This window comes from Lissotriton helveticus, chromosome 1_1 (genome assembly GCF_964261635.1).
Source record: "Lissotriton helveticus chromosome 1_1, aLisHel1.1, whole genome shotgun sequence".
NCBI classification, from domain to species: Eukaryota; Metazoa; Chordata; class Amphibia; order Caudata; family Salamandridae; genus Lissotriton; species Lissotriton helveticus.
Genome location: NC_136057.1, coordinates 67,839,991 through 67,865,767, shown reverse-complemented (window position 1 = coordinate 67,865,767; position 25,777 = coordinate 67,839,991). Strand labels below are relative to the sequence as shown.

Here is a 25,777-nt window from a genome sequence, read left to right as displayed (position 1 = left end):
TTCAAGTCCGCTGGAGCCTCGCTGGAAGGAACCGAAGTTAGTCCTTCTGACCACCCGCACGGCCGTGAAGTTGGAAGGCAGAAAAGGCTGGGTGCATCTGTCTCATGTCAAGAAATTTCACGGACTCCGACTAAAAACTGTTTCCAAGAACATTTCCAAGGATTGCCAAGATTTTAAAGACTGCCAAGATACTATTCTTAAGGACTGTCCCGCTATTGACTTTGACTCAAAGCCCTCCCTGTTAGAGAAAACTCCGCAGCAGGAGTATAAAAGTAAGCTCCGGTCTAGTAAAATAAGTCAGCCAGTTTAATTGTCTAAGTCCCCCTCGGGTGAAACGGTTAGACAGGTATCTGACATGTATGAGATAGACCCCCATAGTGAGAGAGTTAGTCAAAACTCAATCCGATGTATCGTTTTTCTAAGTTTTATATTGTTTTTGAGTTTGATGATTACCTGTACAAGTTATGCATTTCATTTATGTTTTCCAATTTCTCATGTAAATAAGTTTTCTAATGCTACAGTAGAGCATACGTTTAGTGATCTGCCTCCTCACGAACTATCCTATCGTCTTGCTATGCGCAACAATACATTTATCCGTATGTTACATTATTCACACCAGGCCAGCAATGCCACTAATTGTTGGGTGTGTGGTCGACTCCCCCCTTTCCAGACACCGAAGGGAGTTCTGCCACTGTTTCCTTATCCGTTTTCACATAATGGTTCATGTGGAGCCTGGTCCATGTTAACGTCATCTTCAAATGATATGTCCCTTCTGAACAGTACATGTTTTCCAGACAAGCAAGGTCTTCCCCACAGAACAGGGTTAGATCTAGAAAATGAAGTTTATAATTTAGGTAATTATTCTTCGAATTTTATGGTCCTGAATGTTCAGTCTGATCCTACTCCAGACTTACCTGCTATTTCAGTACTACCAGTCAAAGGCGAATTATGTGTCCGAAAGAATGGTTCTGCACATGTAGGACATAGTGATTGTACTACTATTGTCGAGTATAGTGACAGTGGGAAATCTATTTTCAAAGCTTCACGTCATTCTTATTTTTTTTGTGGTCAGACCGCATATGTTCGTCTGCCCCTCGATTGGGATGGAACCTGTTACATTGCCTTCCTACTGCCACCAGTTTTTCTAGCCCCGTCCGATTATCACAGAAACACACATCTAGTACACATTAGACATAGAAGGGAGATCGAGTCCCCGATTGTCGATCAAACTGAAACTGCTCTAGAACAGTATACAGATTTCAATAAAGGTTTCTTCTTCTTTATAGGACCTATCCAGAATAGTAAGTTAATCCGTAGGTTAACAAGAACCCTTGAAGCAGTAGTGAATGAGACTGCCTCTGCCCTAGGTAACTTAACCGAAGAGCAATCTGCTATGAGATTTGTCGTGCTCCAAAATCGTCTCGTTCTTGACGTCATACTGGCCGATAGAGGAGGAGCATGTAGAGTCATCGGATCTAGTTGCTGCATTTTCATTCCTAATAACGCGCCGTCTGTTTATTCAGCTATAACCAGACTTCATAAAATTGCCCATCAGTTACACCAGAATCCAGGCACCTGGACATGGTCCGGTTGGTTCTGGAGTATAATTTCTGCCTGGGGATGGAAAGTATTGTCCTTTCTAGGTATTGCAGTAGCGATCATATTCAGTTGCTGCCTCTGTATACAATGTGGCCCTGCGATTTGCGGCATTTGTGCTACCTCTTGTATTCCTAGTCCCAAGTCTCGTCCTAGATCCCGTTCCAAGACAATTCGAGACGAGCAAATGATACTGTATGAAATGATAGATGGTATCATGAATATTGATGTTTCCTGATGGAAACGTAGTGACAAGGAGGGAATGTGGAAAAGTAAATTTTGCCATGTTCTGTGTCCCTACGTGTTCCCCATCTTATGTTATGTGTGCATGATTAATATGCATATGTATTCCCCATGATCGATTAAAGATGCAATTACAGTTGTGTCCAACTCTAGTATGCCAGTTTCCAGTTCTCGTGAAAGCTACGAGTATTAGGCCTATGTAAAGTTACGTTGCCACGTTTCACAGTGTGCACGTTATTTCAGTAAAAGTCCCCGTTTCTAGGCCTCAAAAGGGCCCGGACTCAGATTCAGCTCCTGTCTCCTGAACCCTCTCCGAGGAGCGATACAGCCCCCACCTGTATCCCTGACCCTTCACTTACTTCCTGCCTCACAGTGCCCGGCTCGGCCTGGCTCTGCCTGCCAGTCTGCCAAGAGTATGTTATGATTCTAGTTATCAGTCCAGCCCTCCTTCTCTGCATTCCTAAGCTACTGAATCGCATCAATAGTTTCCGTCATGGTCTAGCCTTTACGTCTCCTCGTAAGAGAAATACTGTATTAATGGTCATTTAATATTCCTCAACACGCACTACATGTAGAATAATGCATGCACCAGTCTTAGAGTCTGTTAGCCTTTACCCTGATAACTTTTGGATTCTATCAACATGTTCTCTAAACATCAGATACTAGATAGTGTTTAGGTACATGTCGCTCTGACTCTCCAGACTTTAGTCTCTCCTTCTAGCGCAGAAGTCATAGCCCCCAGCTTCTCCCTAGTAACACGTCATTGCCAGCTTGCGCGCATCTCTAGGTTAGAGGTCCCGGCTCCTTAGGTAGCCCCCTCCATGTTTCCACCCCATTTATGACATATTCTGTTACGTTTACATCACATGCCTATGTATACGCCCTGTTCACGCCTCTTGTTACACCTACTTTCTGCCTTATCTTTCGCGACTGCTACAGGCCCTGCCCACTGCTACGCCTATTGTATTGAATACCATGTATTTTGTTTAAGTATATATACTTGTGCACTGTTATTAAAAGTTACCATGCCATTCCATTCCTTTGTCCCTGCCCCAGGCAGCGCTGCCATCCTATTCCCGTGCAGGTTGTCCTGTTCCTGTCCTTTATGCTGTATTAAAACCTGCAAACTCCAGCTACCTCGAATCTTGACTCTTATTTATTGAGCTATCTGTTATTGTATATCCAGTCAAAAATAGAGGTATTATTTATTTATTTACCACACTCTGTTCTTTATGTTGTCTGTATAACTAGGGTTCTCTAGCAGTGGACCTAAGAGGTGGGCAACTATGGCAAATAAGGTTTTGCATTGACTATCGTATATATATTAGGGTTGTGCAACTGTCGATTCCATACTGCTATCTTTTGCTTGTTAGGACTACTGAAAAACGCGGCGGGATGATAGCCTTTCCTGTGCATACCCTATGCATTGCTGCTAGATACGCGAAACGTGGGACTGCATGGGTATATGGCTTTAAAGATGCTGTAGTTACATTAACACGCACCGTCTCTCCAATTTTTTCTCAATCCCGGCTAGTATTTGCGACTCCCACATGCCTTTGGCCCCGGTTGAACTGTCCTGTGGGCTGAGTCTGTGAGGGAGCTTCGCGGCTTGGTGCTGCACTACGAGGTGGTCGGCCCCCTGGGCCTGGCGGTAACCAGTGTGGAGCTTCATCCTGTCTGAGGAACTCGAGTGGGGTGCTTTGCTGGGGTCCCGGGGTGCGAGTGGCACAAAGCGACCCATCAGCGTGCCATCTGTCTCTCTGCCCTGACGATCGCACAAGTGGATATTGCTGCAGGCGTAGTATCTGACTATCCAGTGGACCTTGAAGTGTTGCTTGATGTTACACATTATATTGGGCCTTGATCCTTCACAGCGATTTGGCTGTAATTGCTCTATTTTTTCTAGGCTCTCTGGTTGCCTAGCCCTGTGGAAGTGCGAGTCCTTACCCTTGCTTGGTAGTGGTGGGAGCTGCCTCCTCGAGATACTATGGGTCGTCCGGATCCTAGACAACCACGGATCACTTTTGACAATAACAGAACGGATAAGAAAGCACCGGGGACTGAAGTGGACCGGCCAGAAGATACGGCAACCGCTTCTCCACCTGGGACGGACACTGACCTGCAAACTATCCTAGTGGAAATGCGTCAAGGCTTCACGATAATTGCAGACAAGGTCAACACCTTGAAGACACGAATGGACAGCATTGTACATAAGCTGGATATACATGAAGGCCGCCTAAAGGACCTTCAGAGATACTCTGTTCCTTTAGGCGGCGGAACAGCGTATCTCTGAGACTGAAGACGTCTCTGAGCAGCTAAAAAAGGCGGTCACTCAAATGGACAAACAGATGCGCATCATTGACGCCAAGAATGAGGACATTGAAGCTCGCAGTCGGCGTAACAATGTTCGTATTCTTGGTATCCCTGAGAGCACCAACATTGGCCGACTAGAGCTGTATGTTGAAAGGCTGCTTCTGGCGGTTGCAGGTGACGGGGCCCTCTCAGCTCAGTTTATAGTTGAACGTGCGCATCGTTCGCTGGGCCCGCGACCCAAGCCGGGAATGCCTCCAAGACCCATATTAGAGCGCCTCCTCAACTATTGAGACCGAGATGTGAATCTCAGGGTGGCTCGAGAGAAGAAACAGCTTAATTAAGAAGGCGTATTGTTCACCATCTTTCCAGACTTTACCGCCCGGGTGCAAGAAGAGCGCCGCAAGTTTACCACTGTCAAACAAAACCTACGAGAAGCACAGGTGGATTTTGCTCTCCTCTACCCGGCACGACTTCGCATCACCTATCAGGGGACGCAGACCTTCCATACCACGCCTCACTCAGTGGATAAATTCCTGAAATCATTGAAAACAAGGAAGAAGGGTCAGGCTACGGTGGATGAGGAGGACGAAGGCTCCTTGTCTGGGGTGGAATGAGCCTATACTGGGTGGCTGCTGTGGCTCCTTACCCCGGCAATGAGTCAAGGATTCCAATGCCGGGATGCTGCCTGAGGATGTCTGGGACACTCTAAGATTGTAATGTATACAAGTTCTATTGTTGATTGCCTTTTGAAAGTGATATTATTATATGCCACAGGTTATATGACCATGGGGTCTCATGGATGATGTTTCCTTGTTAACTGGACACCCCTGCTGTCTTTGAAGTTCACTCCCTATTGGGATCTCCTTTGCATCGGCAGGGTTATTGTGTGCCATCTGGATGGTTTATCCAAGGGGAATTCCCCTAAGTACTGATGTTTCCTATTGTTTATGGGGGGATGGTGAGAGGGAGGGCTTGTTCTGTTCCGTTTGTACTAATTGGTGAGGTCATAGACCCGGCTGGGAGATTTGTTATTGTATGGGGCCGTATTGGTAAAGATACTGTGACTCTGGTGAACTCTTATGCTCCCAATGTTGATAAGCAGTCATATTTCACGACACTATGGGGCAAGATACTGGAAATCGGTTCCCTACAAATGATATGGGGAGGGGATATTAATGTGGCGATACGACCTACACAGGATAGAGCTGATGGGTTCGCACTCAACAAACCTAAGTCAAGGGAGGCTCTGATGGGGATCTTAGATGGGGAAGCGCCTTGATGCCTATGGGTTTAGTTGCGCTATCTATATATTTCATTTAATAATAATAATAATAATAATAAGGTGACTTGATAGACGGATGGAGACATATGTACCCCCATGGGAAGGAAGGCACTCATTTCACCACTGCCACAAACACATGGGCACGGATGGATTACATCCTGCTGTCGAGGGGCCTCGTAAATGGGTTGGACAGAGCAGCTCACTTACCCAGGACGTATTCTGACCACAGTCCAGTCCTGATTCATTTGCAGGTACCAGGGTGGGATAGCCCCAGGCCACAGTGGAGTTTACGCCCTATGGCCTTGCTAGACGAAGTCTTTAGGACAGAACTTGGGGAGGAAATTGCTGATTTCTTCCCTCGCAACAAGGACACTGTTGATAGTGTTGAGATCATTTGGGAGGCTTTCAAAGTGAAGATACGAGGATATTGTATCTCCAAGAGCTTTGGTGACCTCCGGGACATACAAAGGACGATACGTACCCTTGATCGTGAGCTGAAAGACCTTGAGCGACGGATGGCAGGGGGGACAGGGTCACAGATACATGCCGCCTTAAGTGCTAAACTAACGCAATATGAGGAAGAAGCAGAGAGCGAATCCAAGTTTCGAGGTAAACACTGGATGGCTAGGAATTATTGTGAGTGGGAACGACCTGTGAAAACTCTTGCAGCACTGATACGCACCCCGCGCTTTAACAACACAGTGTTAGAACTCACCACAGCGGCAGGGCAGGTGGTTAGGGATACTGAGAGTATACTGAAGGCATTTCACTCCCACTACACTACGTTGTATACCACCAATAATGCTCAAGACGTACAGTATGATGCCTTCCTTGCTGAGCTTGCCTTATGCTGGCTTAGCGACGGACATAGGTCCTTCCTTGGTGCCCAATTTGAGTCAGACGAAATCAGGGACGCTATAATGTCCCTTAAGAATTTATTTAGTGTGTTTTATATAGCCCGCAGCTACCCCAACGGGGTGTCCCGGCGCTTTCTGTGTATATGCTGGGTCTCACTCATAGGTAAATTAGCAGAAAAGGAATGTTTTCAAGGCCTTACGGAAATGCAGCTCCTCCTGAATCTGCCTAATGGAGTGAGGCAGTTTGTTCCATTGATAGGAGGCACAAGCCTGGAAGGTTTTCCCCCCAGAGCGTTCTTTCTTAAATCTGGGGGTACACAGCAAGTTTTTTGAGCTGGATCGAAGGTGTCTTGCATTGCTGTAGGGGCGGAGACAGGAAGAAAGATATGCGGAGCCCTTTCCCTTAATTGTGCGATGTGCCAAGGTGAGTGCTTCGTCGATAAGGAGAGATATGTACCCGAAGGGAGATGCCACAGACCAACCGGACTGCAGCATTCTGGACTATCTGTAACCGGTAGCAGAGGCCCGAAGCAAGGGCAAAGTACAGACTGTTGGCATAGTCCAAATGAGATGTTATTAATGCCTGGACAATGCTTTTCCTGGTATTACTAGGAAGAAAATTAATACATTTTTTAATCATCCTACTTTTGGAGAGGCATGCGGCAGTCACCGTCTGGACTTGGTTTTGGAAGGAGAGGCTGGAATCCCATCTAACCCCCAGGTTTTTTACTGATTTCTTGGGGGAGGGGGGCATGATCAAGTCATGAGGCCACCAGAGGTTTGAGTCCAATGGAGAGGATTGGTGGAAAAAGAGGACCTCGGTTTTCCCCGCTTTTAACCGAAGGAAATTGTTGTCCATCCAGCGGGCGATGTTGCGGAGGCAATCTTTTAGTGGGTCAAAAGTGGTGTGGGTAATAGTGTCATAAGAAAATAAAAGCTGAATGTCATCAGCGTAAGAGGTTGCCTTAATTCCTGACTGAGCAATGAGCTCTGCCAGGGGGGAAAAATAAACATTAAACAAAAGGGGGCTCAGTGAGGAGCCCTGTGGGACTCCCCATTTTATCGGCCGACTTTCGGAGGTGTGGGGGTGGGGGGGTAAACACCGCCTGTGTCCAATTGGATAGGAACGAGGACAGCCAGTCCAAGGCTTTGCCTTGGATGCCTTTAGCCCGGAGACGGTTAAGAGAGACGGTGCTGATGGCCTTCCAGCAGAGTTCTATAAAACGTATATAGACATAATGGCCCCCGTCCTTCGAGAAGTCTTCGAGGACGCACCGGAAGTGGGGGTACTACTGAGATCAATGCGTGAGGTGATGATTACCTCCCTTCTAAAGCCCGGTAAAGATCCCACCTCCTGTGATGCATATCGCCCGCTCTCCCTTATTAATTGCGATGCAAAAATCCTTGCTAAGGTTCTAGCCACTCGATTATCCCTGTTGATGACCAAAATTATATTGCCGGACCAGTCTGGCTTTGTCCCCGGACGCTCCACTACACACAATTTGCGAACCTTGTTTTCGATGATTCGGACAGTGGCCCCGGATTTTCCCGTAGCGGCGATTTTCCTTGACGCCTCTAAGGCGTTCGATTCCATTGAGTGGAATTACCTCTTCGAGGTGTTGCGCCGAATGGGATTCCCCACGATATTTATTTCTTGGGTGCTGTTACTTTACACCTTACCGACTGCTAAGGTATTAATTAATGGCCACTTATCCCCTTCGATTGCTATTACCCGTGGTACCAGACAGGGATGCCCCCGTTCCCCCCTTTTGTTTGCGATTGCCATTGAGCCACTTGCATGTCGCATCCGACAGCTTCACCCCAGCGGAGCCTTTCGGTGCTTACAGCGCCAGATAGCTGTGTCGTTATACGCGGACAACCTAACACTGTTTGTCACTGATCCTCTTACTAATCTTAACCCCTGGCTTCGTGAATTTGTTATTTTTGGCAGAATGTCTGGATTTCAGATTAATTGGAATAAATCCCAGTTTTTCCCATTAACTGACGCTGTGGCGGAATTTCCCTTAGACTACCCATTACAATGGTGCCACTCAGACCTCAGGTACCTGGGCATACAAATGTCCAGAGATCGCGAAGAGACACTTCGTCTTAATTACGGAGTGGCTATTACAAAATTAACAGCTGAGATCGACAGATGGATTTCCCTTCCTCTGTCTATGGTGGGGAGAGCCTCCCTCATAAAAATGGTGGTGCTACCTCGTTTTTTATACCTTTTTTTAAATATTCCTTATTACACTGGTGCCTTTTTTTCAGAACTCTTCGCATGGAGTTGATCAGGTTGTTTTGGGGGGACAAGCAGCCCCGACTGCGGTGGTCGGTATTGACGCAATCCTATGCTAAAGGAGGTTTCGACCTGCCTGATTTTGAGGCCTATTATATTAGTGCCCAGGCGCATTATGCCTACTTCTGGATGAAACCCGTGCCTTTCATGCCACAATTGGCGGCAGAAGACTGGATAGCTAACCCGATCCCCTTAATTGGCCTATTATAGGCCTCTGTTGCGGCCATTGAGACACCGTACACGACGGTAACGTGCACTATAGATGCTTGGAAGCGTATTGCTAAAATCCTCTGTTCCCCTCTGCTATACTCAGCGAAAATGCCCCTTACTTATCATCCGCGACTGGCACTCCTCCAGGAGACGGGTTTCCAAATGTTGTGCAAACGCCTACACATGAGCACGTGGGGTGGCCTATTTACCGAGGGACACTCCACCACAATGGATAGCTTTTTCAAGGAATACAGACCTACTCCTCTTGATACCTTTTATTACATACGATTGCGACAGGGGATGAAGGGGATTTTACCGGACTTCCTGCAGGAACCTGCTAACCTAGCACCGCTGCACTACATGTTGGGGTCTAAGGATGGTACACATCTAGTTTCAGGCCTTTATAGTCAGATCAGGGAGCACCGACCAGGAGTAGATGGGTCCACCCGGCTCCATTGGGAGGAGGATCTGCATATTAAAATTACGGATGAGCAGTGGCTTTATTGTTGTAATATTACCGCCAGAATATCTGCTAGTTGTAGGCTCAAAATAATACATTATAGATTTTTGCAACGATTGTACTATACACCACTAAAAAAATTCAAATTCCGTCTATCTGACAATGATAAGTGTGAACGGTGTCATGCGGAACATGCTGGTTTTTTATTTGGCGTGGGAATGCCCTGGTGTCTGGGAATTCTGGCAGCATGTACATGAGGCCTTGGAGATTATGGTAGGAGCTCCCTTGAATGTTGACCCCTTACTGCTTTTGTTGGGTTGCACAATGTCTGTCCCTAAAACTTATAGGAAATGTCTCGACGTTGTCACTTTGCTAGCAAAGAGAAAGGTGGCATGTCGCTGGGGGAGGGGTAGAGCCCCGAAATTTAAAGATTGGTTGGATGATGTCATATATTGTCAGGCACAGAATGCAATCTACGCTGATTCGCAGCCGCTCTCATGCAGACAGAAGGACATTTGGGGGCCGCTGACTGTATATCTTATCTCTCAAGGAGCAAATGATGGTGACTCTATATGTAATGATATGGGCAGCACTGATGTTGGGGGTCTGGTTATGTAAACGTATTCACAATATATCATTTTTCAAGTTTGACACCTTGCGAATGTACTGCTTTGAGATATAATTGCTTTCGCTTTACCTTTGGATTGCCGTAGTGCCTTAATTCGACTGCTATGTTTCCACTGTTATTATGATATGCTCCTTCTACAGGTTATCGGTGATGTCCTGGTATGAGTCTATGGTTGGCACCTGATACATTTGCTTTTCTATGTCATTACCACTGTATGATGCTTGTCTTATTGCTCAATGATCTGTCTTAAATTGATATGCTTTCTTCTTACCTTGCATGGAACACGTACTATTATACCCTTGTACTGTTGTTGTATATCTATGAAAATACCAAAATAAAGATTTAAAAAAGAAAAAAGAAAAAAAGGCATCATTTCCTTGCAAGATTAAAAATATAGAATTTAATCTACATTTCACAGTGCACTACTTAGGGTAAGGGGGGTATACCTCACAATCATACTAGATTGATAATGCCCACTGAAGGCACAAAAAGTTGAACTTAAAAATCAGTGATGCCACTGCGATCCCCTGCGGCTACAAAATCACCCGCAAAAACAGCGTCGACCGACCAGGAGAAGGCAATGCCATCATCCGCAAGAACACCCACCAACTGACCACTTACTTGAATGACTCAACGACTACCATGAAACACCTCCCCTTCCAGATCCAGAACAACCCCAACACCACCCTAATCTACAAGACCCCCAGCCCCCACCCGACCTACAATGAAGCCACCGTAGACCTCATCGCACCCCAGGCTCTAGCATCCACCGATTACATCCCACTCGGAGACCTCCACTTCCACTTGGACAGCCCCAGTGACCAAAACACCGACTCCCTACTGGAGAACCTCGCCAACATTGGACTTAAGCAGCTAATCACTACATAGACCCACGCAGCCAGACAAACGTTAGACCTCGTCTTCTCTGTCATCGGGAACATCATCTACAGCCACACTACCGAACTCCTCTGGTCCAACCTGCACTGTGTGAACTTAGCAGTTCCCACCGTTCACCACCACCCTCACCCCCCTCCGCCACATCTGTTGTAGCTGAAGCAAGGCCACCGAAGGACTTCTTGTCATCTTATTCAGCATGACCGCACTACCAGAAGATGCCAACACAGCAGCACACAACCGTCATCAATGGATCTCCAACTGAGCAGACACACCAGCACCCCTCAAAAAGACACCAGGCAGGCAAAACTTCAAGAAAGCCACCTGGTTCACTTCAGCCCTCCACAAGTCCAAACGTACCAGCAGACAACTCGAGAAGAGATAGAGGCACAACAAAATCCCAGAAACCCAAGCAAACCGCTGTCAACACACACCACCTTCTCCTTAAAACCACAAAGAAAACGGCCATCAAAGACAGAATCAACGCCTATGCACACAACAGCACAGAAGTCTTTGCCATCGTCCAGGAGTTCTTCAGGCCCAACAGCGAGACCACAGACGTTTCACCCTCCCTAAGACCTGTGCAACAAACTCAGCACATTCTTCACCACAAGATCAGGCAGAACTACGACAGCTTTGACACCCAAGACCCTGCTACAATGCCTGCCACCACCCCACACAACAAGGCCTTACCCCAACATATCTTACTCAACTGGACTCCACTCACCACAGATGACACACTCAAGCATCCATTCCAGAGCCCCACTGGATCCTTGCCCGTTTCACATCTTCCATTGAGCAGCCGCAGCACCATCAACTGCGCCATCAAAACTGCCACATTCCCTGCTGCCTCAAAACACGCCAAGATCAACCCCCCTGCTGAAGAAGCCATTTGCAGACCCGACAGACCTCAAGTACCTCTCCCTTGACAAGGTCATCGAAAAGGCCCTCAACATCCAACTCTCCAAGTTCATCGAAGCGAACCATGTCCAGAACAACTCCCAATCTGGCTTCCAAAGCAATTATAGCACCGAGCTCAGACTCCTCGCCGCCATCGACGACATTCGCTCCCTCCTCAACTGGGGCGAAACCGCCACCCTCATCCTACTGGACCTCTTGGCCACCTTTGACAACATCTCCCACCGCACAAGATTCCAGGATGCTGGTATCCACAACAAATGCAGCTACAAGCTACAATGCACGGAAACCTGTAGGGATTCAAAAAGGCAATAATGTATTCACCAGACGTGACACTGACTGAGTTCAAGGCCGGGGTCTACGTGACCCAAGGGGCACCAGATACCTGCTGTTGAAAGGGGACACAGCACACAGCTTCTCGAAGAAGCAGAGACGGTGACAGGCGGACTCCCAGGGACCACAAGTCTTGGCTGCAGGGGTCCGCAGCGTGCACCCACAAGGATACCGGCACTCTGGGACAGGCGGTCTCTCATGCGGCTGCGAAGGCCCGGGCTGGTGGTGGCGATTACTCTCGTCTTACAGCTCTGTGGTGGGCTCACAGCGGCAGCAGCTCTCTCTTAGCTGCAGCGGCCCACAAGACAATAGCGAGAATCCTCGACAATGGTGAGCAAGATGCGGGCAGACAGCGGCAGCAGCTCTCCCTTAGCTGCAACGGCCCACAGGACAAATCACAATGAGGCAACGTTGGCAAAGGTGCGGGCTCTCAGTGGCAGCAGCTCTCTCTCAAATGCGGCGGCCCACAGGACAGATCGCAATGATGCAAAGTTGGCAAAAGTGCGGGCACTCAGTGGCAGCAGCTCTCTCTTAGCTGCAGCGGCCCTAAGGACAAATCATGATGATGCAAAGTTGGCAAAGGTGAGGGCACTCAGCGGCAGCAGCTCTGTCTTAGCTGCGCCGGCCCACAGGACGAATCACGATGATGCAAAGTTGACAACGGTGCGGGCACTCAGCGGCAGCAGCTCTCTCTTAGCTACGGCGGCACACATGACTAATTACGGGATATAAAATTGGCAAAGGTGCGGGCACTCCACGGCAGCAGCTCTCTCTTAGCTGCGGAGGCCCACAGGAGGAATCACGATGATACAAAGTTGGCAAAGGTGCAGACACTCAGCGACAGCAGCTCTCTCTTAGCTGTGGCGGCCCACAGGACGAATCAAAGTGATACAAAGTTGGCAAAGGTGCGGGCACTCAGTGGCAGCAGCTCTCTCTTCGCTGCGGTGGCCCACAGGACGAATCACGGTGATACAAAGTTGGCAAAGGTGAGGGCACTCAGCGGCAGCAGCTCTCTCTTAGCTACGGCCGCCCACAGGATGAAGGATGGTCTCGACAAGGCTGGCACAATGCTGGTCACTCAGTGGCTACAGCTCTTTGTTAACTGCAGCGGCCCACACAGATTCAGCGAAGGTTCTGAAGGTGCATATTCAGGCAGGCTCTCAGCGGTGACAGCTCTCGCTTAGCTGCAGCATCCCACACAGATTTAGCAAAGGTTCCCAGTCCGCGTTCCTCATAGTAGAACTAGAGAATCCGGATTGCAAGCAGAATTCCTCACACAGGAATTCCGACGGCTGACGGGGTGAAGTCTAATATCCCTGAGACTTCGGCAGGAGGCGCTCTCGATTCAGGCCCTCGAGTAGTTTCTTCAGAAAGCTTGGTGAAAGTTTCAAAAGCCCTTTCCTCTGTTCACTCGGACAGAGTTTCGTCTTGACATCCAGAAGGAACACACCTGGACGAGGTTCCAGGGCCGTGTTTTATACCTAAAAAGTCTTTGTTCTCTAAAGCCACAAATCACTCAATCCAGTCAGAACCAGTTCGGTGGGGTCGGGGAGAACTTAGTTTATGAGACGGCATCTTGCCCTTTCAGAATGCCGGGGTCTCCTATCAGACGCCCAGTGTGTGGGGGGGGTGGAGCCATCATTCACCTTGCCAGGCACGGCCTTGCTCAGATCAAAGAGTCACCCCTCCCCATGCTCTGAATACTGATCTCTCTCTCCAGCCAGGTCTGACCCAGCTGGTCCCGCTGCTCCAAAACCAGACGGCCAATATATATACTAGCAAAGCCTACAGGAAAGCTCAGGCAAGAAAACACCATCATTTCCAAAAGAGCCGTTTTCGAACATGGGATATATAAATGGTTCTTACTACAAGGTGTATCTCAATGTCCTGAGCATAAACATATCAAACTTGATGTTCCTATCAGGTTCTGGGGGTTAGATAGGATTATAGAAGGTTATCGTCAACCTGCCCATTCTGGCTTATGAGAACGGATAGCTTCACGATGGTAACAGTGAAATGGAGGGTAACTCGCTATTAGAACATGCTACACAGAGCTGGGCATTATGGTTATCCTAATTCATACAGTCATCTTTACACAGGGAGCATTTGTGCTGTGGCACAAATGATTAGCAGTAGCACGGTGTCCAGAGCATCTAAATCCAGCCAACATAAAAGATAGGAAGCGAAAAGAGGAAGGGAGACCCACACCAATGATGCTAGGTCTAACAAAACATAATTGAAGCAGCGGTTTAAAGCAACAAATGGAACGTTGATTTTCTTTCTTTTGCTCTATTTTGCTAGCTTACTGTGACAAACAGAGAGAACACGATTATTTATTCAACTCCTTAGATAGAGGAAAGGTGGAATCATGGAATCTTTCTGCATGTTTCTACATGTTCCGAGGTACTGCAGCTTTTTTTTATGACTTGTATTGAACTGTTTCTAATATCTGTGTGCAAAAATCCCACAGGTTTTTGATGTGTGGAGAAGTGTGGCTCAATGGGTGGAGAAGTGTGGCTCAATGGTTAGAGCGGCAGACCCTGATGCAGAGGTCTAGCCCGGGACCAGGGCTCAATTCCCCGCCTCGGCGGGTCTTGGGCTAAAAAATTCCACGGACCTGATAACTCTCGCCTCGGGGCCTATTCCAATCATGGAGTCCCACTCTGCAACTCTGGGCAATAGCTTGCTTAATCTCCACAACAGCCCCCACAACTCTAAGGATGCCTGGCCTCCACCTTGGGGGTGCCCAGGAGTGGACACCTCACAGGGAAAGCCAGGATGGGTTCCACAGCGGTATTCGTACAAGCGCCTTGAGAACCTTGTGGGTGAGTAGCGCGCTATACAAGTATCAATTTACATTTTTTTTACAATTTACATTTATGTGTTTAATTTTGCACTAGAGCCTTTATTTTTATTCTTCATGTTTGCAAACGTAATTGCTCTTTCATATGAAAGAGCTGCGCACAAGGTTTTAAGTGGTTTGTGGTAAAGGTGATGGTGTGAACATGCATTATATGAGCTAAAGTACCACCTGGCGCACATTATAAGATTACTGCAAGTCACCTCGGAGTCACATAACCTTATAAATTAACTCTGCCTTCGGCCTCGCTCCTCTATATAGTTATGGAACGCCTCGCTGACATGCAATATCCTTATAATGTGTGGCCGGAGGTACTTTATCCCTAATATATTTTCACTGAATAAGGTTAAAGTGAAATTATAGTTGGTTTTGTTACACCTTAATGGATCTTAAAAAAAAAAAAATCGCTTAAAAATCAAGGGTAAAGAGCATTTATAGTTAAAACTTAAAACGGATCAAACCACTGCAATATGCAAGTTCTAGTTAGAACCACAATCCATAACTCGCACTACGGGTGTGTAAACCCTAACTCATGATGCGATGACATTTTACATAAAGAGTTTGCTGCCTCCTCTTAGCAATTAGGAAAATCACTATGCAGTGGAAGTCCACGAGGGCGCCTAGGATAGAAACATGGCGAGCGGATGTTATGAAGTGGGGCAGAATAGAAGGGGCAGCCCTCAGGAAGGAGGAAGAAGGTGGTAGGAGGAAAGCCCCGCTAGCGATGGACTGGGAGGTCATGCTATTGGAAATGGCGGACAAGGACCAGCCGCCGTCCCGGGACACCTGAATGCATTGAGGCCATGAGGGAAGTGGGTGGATTAAAACGGACCCACGGATTGCACCAGGGGGGTTGGTAGAATCGCGGCTCAATATTTCTGGAGGGGAGTGGATAAAGCAGGGGAGTAAAAACTAGACCGGCTAGGAGAAATGGAGCACCATAGTTGGCAGGGAAGGGGAGGGATAGTTGGGGAGCGTGTGGGTGGGCATACATAAACCCTGCAGTAAACAGAGTCACTCCCCACTGTATGCACAACTGGGAAGTTATGTACTAGACGGGGATGCTACGATATGTGTGTGGAGTTGGGGAGAAAAATGAAAAACGTGTTGTACTGTAAATTTGCCATAATGATTACACTCAACTGTGATGATTGTACATTCACGAATAAAGTTCGTTTAAAAAAAAAAAAAGAGTTTGCTAAAGGCAGGATGTTGCTGTAGGGAGATCGCTACTTTTGTCTGCGCATAAAACAATTCATAACACACTTGAGACTGAGCTAGAGGTTGGGAGGGTGAACTCACCAGTGACACATAACAAATCACTTTGTGTAACTGTCTATCAGGAGAAGGTGTGCACTCCTAGAGAACTGTTGAGGCTGAATACAGGCTAGGATTTTTATATCAGGAACTGGAGATGAGTGAGTTTTACCCACTGTAACTGTGCAACAGGAAACAGTTTCCTCTCTAGACTGCGCATGTCTGCTATTTTCAATGAACACCACATCACTTGCATCAGACTAATAAGTTTGATTCCAGCCAATAATTCCTCCCATGAATAGCGCCGTTTCCAGTTCCTCAGCCTGGAATGGGGACGAACAAGGAAGGACGAGAGCTACTGGCCTATTTGTCTCATGCAGAGTCCCATCACCAGGCCTGTTTCTGCACAGGAAGGATGCAGTCCTGGGTGGAACCAGAGAAGTGTGCAGGGACACATCTGCACCCTGTGTACTCTGGGGGTCAGTATCTCTCAGGGGGTTCCACCCACCCAAACCATATTAATTCCCTCGGAGACTTACTAAAATCTGCCCATATGCATTCTAAAGAGGTTACATGTGTTAGTATGCCTTCCGCGTGTCCATTTATAGTGAAACACATACCTGGGGTGGCTTTGGATGGCAATAAATGTGACTGTGTTGGTCCTGTCTCCATTGAGTCTGAGGGGGCGTCTTCATCTGCAGTAATTGTGTCCAGTTCTAGGTATGATGGAGGCACAGGCTGACCCTGTTCTTCAGGACAGAGCAGTTCTGCCTTGCAGTTCTGATGTTGATGCTGTGATTCAGGATGGAGTGGTTCGAGTATGTAGCTCGGATCTGAACCCTGTGCATCAGTACAAGCTGGTTCTAGCTTGCAGTTCTGATTTGAATCCTGCTCCTCAGTGTGCAGTGGTTCCACCGTGTTGTTTTGATCTGTTTTTTGTGCTTCATGAAGCACCGATTCTCTCTCTCGATCCAGTGCAGCAGTGTGCAGTGGTTCCACCGTGTTGTTCTGATCTGTTTTTTGTGCGTCAGGAAGAACCGATTCTCTCTCTCGAAACACTGCAGCAGTGTGCAGTTGTTCCACCGTGTTGTTCTGATCTGTTTTTTGTGCTTCAGGAAGCACCGATTCTCTCTCTCGATCCAGTGCAGCTGTGTGCAGTGGTTCCACCGTGTTGTTCTGATCTGAACCCAGTGCATCTGCACAGGTCTGTTCTAGCTCATCTTTCTGCTCTCGTTCCAGTGCTTCAGGATGCATAGATTCCAGCTCGTAGTTCACATTTGGATCCTGCGCATAAGGACGTTCCTGCTTCAAGCATAGGTGTTGCTGTAGGCGCTGGGTTTGTTGTGACCCCAACTCATCCAAGGACAATAGCCCAGACTCTATGTGTTCGTCTGATGACATCCCATCAGGTGACACGGGTTGTAGGCTGCGGTTCTCCTGGGAAACTTGGAAAACAAAACACATAAATTCTTCCTCCAAGGGATCATCATGTTCCTTCCCATCTGGTAGCGCAGGTTGTATACAGTGGTTTTGCTGTGGTTCATGTCCTTCAGGAAATACTGGGTGTGAGTAGAGGTTCTGTTGCTGGTCCCAGCTATTAGCAGACAACGGGGATGGTTCTTGCTTCAGGTGCCCTTCTGGTTCTCTCTCTTCTGGGAACGCTGACTGTATGCTCTGGTCTTGCTCTGGTGCCTTGCCAAGCACAAATTCTGAGTGAAGACACGGGTTTGCCTCCAGTGATCTGCCTGGAGGATCCATCTGAGAGCATCTGGATTTAGTACAATCCAGCTGTAGTCCATTTCCATCTGGAAAACCAGGTTGCATGCACTGGTCCTCCCGTGGGTCACGTTGATCTGGAAACACTGGCTGTAGACAAAGGTTTGGCTCATATGGACGCACTTGAACATCGGTCGGAGAAGAGAGCTTACAGTCCTGCTTTGGTGCATGCCTATCAGAAAACACTGTCTGAAGACACAAGCTCAGATCCCCTGGCCTGTCCAGTTGAGGTGTCGCAGGAGACCGGCTAACAGTACAATCTCTAATGCTCGCTGAAGAGACCATCTCCAAAGACACCATATCATTATCTAGGTAACATTGATCCTTTTCTATCCAGATTTTCTTAATCAGCCCAGCGACTCTAGAAGGTACGTCCTCCACAGCATTCATCAAGTTATCCAGTTTGGCTTCCAACTCCTCCAGCATGGATAGAAGGATAATGTGGGGCAGGTTCTCCGAAAGCGGTTCCAAGTCCTGGTCCCTCTGAGCATCATTTCGGGATCCTGAAGTTGAGATGTCATGGAGAGATTCACGTGAACACTGCGCTGTCACTTTCTTTCCTGGAGCCCGTCTTCTCTCCATTCTGGTACTCTGATATTCAAGTCTCAAGTGCCTACAGAGGAGAGGAAAAAAAAAACGACAACACGTTATCACAGGACCACTAGGCCAAAATATTCCTTCCTGTCTCACCAACCTCAGTGTGATCAGAGGAAATTGCGAATTTCTAAAACCAGAAAATAATTAAATCATTAAAATATAACAATATCCATAACATAGTTCATATATTATGAAACGCACTGATTTGAAATGTATTTCCAACACTATGTGTGTTCCTTGGTCTGCTCAAATTTCACACATTTATGAAAATAATTTATACTGTAACAGCCTTGCAGCAATGAAAGGTTTATAATACCCTAGCAGACAAGACTGCTCTTTCATTCTCACTTGCACTGTACACCTCTCTTTTGCAATATTCAGTTCAGTGACGGAAGCACGCACCAACATACCAAACCTCTACAGGATTTACAAGATGCTTATTATGTCTCCACATATAAAGAGAGCATGTTCAACCTGGGGTTTCTTGGAACGGAATCAGAAATATGCAAAAGAGAAGACAACAAATCAGACCAGGGAAGAATGTGGTATGAGCAGGCTTGTGGGCTGTTAGATTTCTGGGAAAACACTTGAAGTTAGATTCAAATGGATTTAGCTGGGAAAGAGCTCCGTATGGAAGGAGCTTGTACCACAAAGCTGCGTCCACCTGATCTGATCTTCTGTAATTTCGGAATAGCAAGTAAATTCAAGTGAGATCGTAAGTTTTTTGCGGGTGTATCTTGCAATGAAGTGAGGGGCTAGACCTCTCAACCCTTTAGGGCTGAGGCAGAGGGTCTTAGACTGGATTTGTTATTTCAATATAGGTGTGACGTGTGTCCACCTCGGTAGATGATGTAGTAAACAAGCTGCGTCGCTGTGAATTACTTGTAGTCTATGAATGGTGTTATTGGGTAATCTTACATATACTCGGTTGGCATAATGCGATCTAGATAGGACTGCTGCCGCCGCAATTGCTTTTCTTGTCTAAAGTGGGAGGAGTGGGGTTAGTTTCTTAAGCAGTTTCAGCATAAATCTGCATGTAGATCCTACTGCTCCAGCAGCTGTTTCTTGCTAAGAATACTTTCGATTATCACTCAGTAGCTTTTAGCTGTGGGTTTAGGCTCCAGTGTCAATCTCATTTTTGTTGGTGAGTAAAGTTGTTTCCAAACGTTGGTCTTATTCTTTTGAATTACAATCTCAGTTTGGTCAATATTCAGTTTTAGCTGATTCAACCTCATCAAGTAATCATCAAATTGCATCATATTTTGAGACTGGAGAGGTGAGGCTGACATTCCATTGATAAGAATTATCTGAGAGCTGGAGTATTTATAAAGCCTGGAACCTCTTGAAGACAGTTCTCTGACCAATAGTTTTTGCAGGTTAAGGGAGCAGAGGTATTACCTGATAATTCTTGGTTAAATCCGGGACTTCTCCCTGGTTTTTCAGTATCGTGAGCTCTACAGAATTTTGAAAAACACTTGGAACGACAGCTTGAGCTGCTGAATTGATGAAAACGCTCTGCAGGGGATTGCTCAAGACCTCGCTTTTCGACGGAGACACAGCAGCCTCAGCGTCCAGATACCATTAGGGGTGTGCCTTATAAATGCTGATTGATTGATTGATTGGGAGGTCAGAGATTCCATGACTGCTGGAGGGCAAGGTCATTGGTGACCCGGATTTGACCTTGATCACAAATACATGAAGCTTGTTTATTTCTTCAAACAAGGATAAGGTGGTTGAGTTCTTTCAGACTTGACTTCAGAAAATATAGCCTTACATAAGAAAGTAAGAGATAAGGAGATAAATAGGAAATGTAGGAAGCTGTACAATGAAGCTAGAAAAACTAGGATAAATGAAATGAAAGAGAAGGCTTGGGAGAATCTTAAAGAAGCTTCCACAAGTAAAGACAGCTCCCTATTTTGGCATGGCGTGAACGCACCTTTTTTTACTAACAAGCCCCATGCGCCTTCTATTGAGGTAGCAATTGATGAAAAAACTTGGGTGGACTTCTTTTCAAATGTTTACTCCCTACTGAATGCCACAGAGAAGGAAACAGACTGCATGCTAGTGCTCGGGGGGGGTGAGGGCTGGGGGGAGGGGGCTGCGGACCACCAGGGTTTTCTGCCTATTGACTTTTATATCATGCTGGAAGATGTAACCATGGCCACAAATGCAAGCAAGAGTGGCAAGGCCCCAGGCCTGGATGGGGTACCAATTAATGTATTTAGGTCAATTCCGCAGCTGTGGTCCCCAATATTAACACAGGTTTATGAGCATGCTGTGTAAAAGCATTTATAGATACATGGTGCGAATCGATCATTGTCTCACTTTTTAAGAAGGGGAATCGGGAAAATTGCGCCTGCTACCACCCGATATCCTTATTAGAGTCACTTATGAAGGTAGCAGGAAGGATTGTTTTAGATCGGTTGCAAACACGGGCAGGAGAAAACAATATTTTAAGTGATGTACACTGTGGTTTTGTATCTGGTTTCAGAATCAACGAGCAGGCTCTTAATCTTAGTATTTTAAGTGGAAAGTACACTCAGGCTAAATCAGGGACATTTTATTTGGCATTCGTCGACCTTAGAGCCGCATTTGACGGCATTATACACAGTACACTGTGGAGCATTCTTAGTGATCTCAAGGTCGACCCAACACGAGTTTCTAAGACATTTACACTCTGGTGCCACAGCTAAAGTTCGTTATGGACTTAAGGGAGAGTGTACCGCACTGTTCAAAGTGGAGAGGGGAGTGAGGCAAGGATGTGTTTTGGCACCACTCCTGTTCACTCTTTATACCAACGCATTGGAACAGGAGTTGGTGTCAAATGCTGGGGACCCGCCATATGTAAATAAGCGTCCAATAGTCTCCCTTCTCTACACGGATGATGCGTTACTTATGGCACATACACAGATTGGTTTACATGGGGGTCTTACTTTTTATACTAGTGTTATGGACATCCTGGGTTTGAAAATGAATGCAAAGAAAAGCTTTATAATGACTTGTGGGAGAGGGAAACAAAAGTGTAGAAGCTTTCAAACTTCAGGGAGCAGGGTGGAACCTATTAACTATTTTACATATCTGGGTGTCCTATTTAACCGTACTGGGTCTTGGGCTCAAGTGATCAAGAATAGGAGCCTTTTGTTTATGAAGTCTACTGCGGCCTGAATTAATTTTATGAAAAACTTGACAAAAGGCCGTCCGAAATTCTCCTGAAAATCTACCAGGATAAATGCGTGAGCATAGCAACCTTTGGGACAGGAATATGGAGATTTCACGATTGTGCACCAATCCAACATGTCGAAAACGCTTTCAGATTTATATTGACAGTTCCCACCAGCACCCCAGTTTTTAGCTGCCACACGAGTTAGGTGTATCATACATCTCAGACTTAATCAAGGTACAACCTGTGCTGCTCTGGCATAGAATTTAGACCTCTACCAGCACAGGCCTAAATAAGGAAATCCTAACTGACGCATTAAAATTAGACCATGCCAGCAAGATTACTTGGCTAAAATACGTTAAAACCTTTATGCAGGATATTGGGCATCCAGAATACTTTTCCCTACCTGAAGCAATGAATTCCATACATCGGAAGGAATTCAAAAAAGCTTGTATGACTTTCCTGGAAGAGAACAGGTTAGCTCTGGAAATGAATAAACGTATGGTGGTTCAGCACCAAATAATTACTATAACGTATGTTAGAAATGGGATCTCTGGCTGACTAGGGCTCGCGCCAAAACAAGTCAGAGACCACCACTCTAAGTCAGGGCAAGGGAGTTACACGCCAAGATAATCCCTGCTCACCCCCTTAGTAACGTGACACGAGCAGTAAGGCTAAACTCAGAGGCTATGTAAGTTAAGCATTTGCGCGCGCACCCAGCAACAACACCCAAGGCCCATCACAAAGGAAACTCCAGACAAGGTTATGTATAATAATAGCCTTTGTATTGTAGCAAACACATTAGATAAAAACACACACTTTACAATGTGCCAACAGGCACGGGCAGAATTTACAGGGGATGTATGTACAGGACAGGGCCACATGGACCACTGTCAGGAATATGCACTTGTAGATTTAGAATACTTGTAGAAATATCACTTGGCACATAGAATAATAATCACTGTTGTACAAAAATAGAAAATAGGGCACACAAACAGTAACTACCGGTAACAGGTAAGTACCACCCACGCAACCCTAACCACCTTAGGAGAATATTACGCAGGGAACCAGGACCTCACTAGCAACACCTGTACTAGGAAGAACAACCACCTAAGTATCGCTATACATTTAGGGGTGTAGGCATGAACACATTACACATGATGCATCACAACATTCAGAGGTGTAGGGAAGAAAACACATGATTTATAAACATACATTCAGCGGTGTAGGGAAAAGCGCATGACACATAAAAACACATTCAGAGGTGCAGCAAAGAACAATTGCACGGAAATTACATATACCACAACCTGTGACTGTTCCCAGGTCAACTGACCTCTCTGGGGCTAGGACGCCCTGTGTCCCAAATGTCAGGGCAGGCTTGTGGGTTTGAACAACCACTGGGGCCTTAGGATCTTCAGGGGCTCTAGAAACAAAATGGTGCCTTCAGGGGGGTCCCTCTCGGGGGACTCGAGATAAACAAAAATGACCTGAGCCTCTAGTGGGCTCTTAAGAAATGCCTCAATGCCCCCTGAAGCCCTCGTGGGCTAAATCAAGAATGTGCCCGGAAGCCTCGTGGGCTTTCAACAATAATGTCCCCCGGGAGCCTCTCAGGGCTTGGAAGAACTGTCCCACACGTTGGAGTCCCGCTCGGGGGACTCTGAATCTAAAAATGCCCAAGAGCCTCTCCCGGGCTCTGAGTAAAGAATGCCCCCGAAGCTGCTGGGTTTAAGGGGGGGGAGCGGCCCGCTGTCTTCCGGGGCCGCTCCAGGAATATGCTAGGGCCCCCACGGGGCCTTTTAGAACAATGCCCCCAACGTCAGAAGTGCCTCGACAGGCTCTGAATCACAAGTGCCTTCCCACAGAGAGAGCACACTTGGGGGGGGCGGGCAACGGCAATGTGTCCCGACGCCCCCCTCTGCAACTACCAATACTGGGCCCCACTCACCGGTCTTTCCTGGACTTTTCTCGTCCTGCGGCCGGCTGTTCTCGGTGAGTGGACACGCGCAGGGCTCAACCGCCGATGCGGAAGCCCTGACTCCTCTCTCCTTCGCCGGCTGACTTCCTCCTCTCCACACCGGAGCGCGGGGTGGGCTCCCGTCGACTTCCGGTTTTTGGAGGCAGTACTTCGGGGTCGCCGGGGGTAACGCAGCGGCCCTTCCAGGCACTGCAGGCTGGGGCATCGATCAACCGAGGGGTAGGCTCCCTCGAGTTAAATAATAAACTGGGCCACACGAGGGGTAGGCTCCCTCCTTAATTTAAATATAAAGTGGGCTGGCCACCCGCTAGCTAAATTATGCCACGAGCGGCACAAATGCGAGGTGGGCACTCGCTTGGGGGCACAAAGTGGGATCCCCACACCGGGGAATCCCTCGAGGTAGGGCTTTGCCGCTCCGGGCTACAGGAGCTAACAGCAGCGTTCCTGGGTAGGCAGAACCAAGCGTTGGTAGGAAGTAAAAGTACAGTGCTTCCAGGCGCTAGGGCAAAGTCCAGTAAGGTTTTTAGGCAGGCAGGGGATCACTCAGAGCTGCCTGCAGAGCGCCCCCAGGTGCTACAACAATAAGGAGGTAGGGGCACAGCGCTCCCCAGCGCTAGGATGCCCCAGAGTCCAGCAACAAGTCCTTCAGGAGGTGGGGGGCAAGGCTGGGCCCAAGTGCCAGCTCACAGGGTCCTCCTAGGCAGGAAGGCAATCCCCAGTGGCAGTCCTCCTGGCACCCAGCAGCAGCAGTCCCTCTCTGGAAAGGATTCAAGAAGAGAACATTTTCATGGGGTCACAGCCCCTCTTTTATACACCTTTTCCCTTTGTCTTTGTGTGCAGGATGGGGGGAAAACCAGTCACAGCTGGTTTTGGAGCACTTTGTTTTCCTCAGCCACCCTTTCCATTTACTAGGCAGGCTAGGGTCATTAGGCGCACCACAGGGGGCGGAGCCAGCATTGTGTGGGAAAAGCCCAGCCCTATTCAGGTCCCAGGTGTACTCCTCCCTCACATCACTCATGCTAATCTCAACACTCACCACCGTGGCAGACCCATCATGACTCATGGAGCCAGGCTCACCAACCAGCTCCAGCCAATCACAAGCCAGACACAAATTACACAAACATGCCAACTTCTAGAAGTGGCACTTCCACACTAGACACAATCATGCCGCACACATCATTGCGCAGCATTTAATCAAACGAGTCCGCACATACCAAACTCGAGCCTGCACACCCCACGCATCAGGAATTACCCCAGGGACACATACATTCTCCATGCATTCCTATGGGAGGGCAGGCCAATGTCACCACACGCACTCAGAGTGCGCACGCACTTTCCACTGGGACACAGTGAAAGTGCGCAGAAGCCAAAAATCACTAGCACCAAGTCACATATAATAAGCAAAAAGTTATGGGGTGAACCTGCCAGAAGGGCCAAGTCCAACAACATATAACATCCAACCGGTTTTTTTGTGCTGTATAGGGGGATACCATAGGAACGTGTTAACATGTTTTAGATTTGGGACCTTCCATCGTTTGATTAGTCACCCAGACATGAACAATTGGTCAAGGGAATAATGCCTGTGCCCCTGCGATAATATTTCTTTGTTAGACCTGTCTGGATTTTTTTCGCAGTCCCTCCTCATTATTATTTATTTTGTCCCCTTTTTGCCCCTCATACACTTACTATTTTTGTGTCTACTATTTTTTTAGGTGTTGGTCAAGGGGATAGGTGTTCTTTTTTCCCCCCATAATCTTTTACCTCAGGCCCAGAGGCCTGTTCTGACAGGAAAGTTGGAACCACCCAAAATGGTGGCTTCCAACTGCCCCAACTGTCGCACCTAGAACTTGGCCATAGCTTAACATAGGGCATTCCAGAACCTTCTGGTCCATGCTGGACCATTGAAGGGCAGCCTATAAAAGGCGGAATGCGGGGCAGCCATTTTGTCTACCTGTGGAAGTCAGCTGGAGGACAGGTGGTAGCTGAGAGTGGGAAGAGGTTAGACTTAGGGTTGACCTCCTGGACTGGGAAGCTGCCTTATTGGCTCAACCCACTACTCCCCTGTTGGTTACTTGTCCTGGCCCCGCTGTGGGAAGTTACTTGGAGACCCTGGGCG

At 47.4% G+C, this 25,777-nt stretch overlaps 1 protein-coding gene across 1 annotated transcript in view; it reads right to left on the bottom strand.

Annotated features, from left to right (window-relative positions):
• The window catches only part of LOC144767556 (uncharacterized), a 107,086-nt gene that overhangs the window by 65,629 nt on the left and 15,680 nt on the right, over positions 1-25,777 (bottom strand). Inside the window, exon 2 of the mRNA XM_078650984.1 lies at positions 16,774-18,542. Coding sequence (XP_078507110.1) covers positions 16,774-18,511 — 1,738 coding nt within the window. The 5' untranslated portion in view covers positions 18,512-18,542. The remainder of the gene's footprint in view (positions 1-16,773; positions 18,543-25,777) is intronic.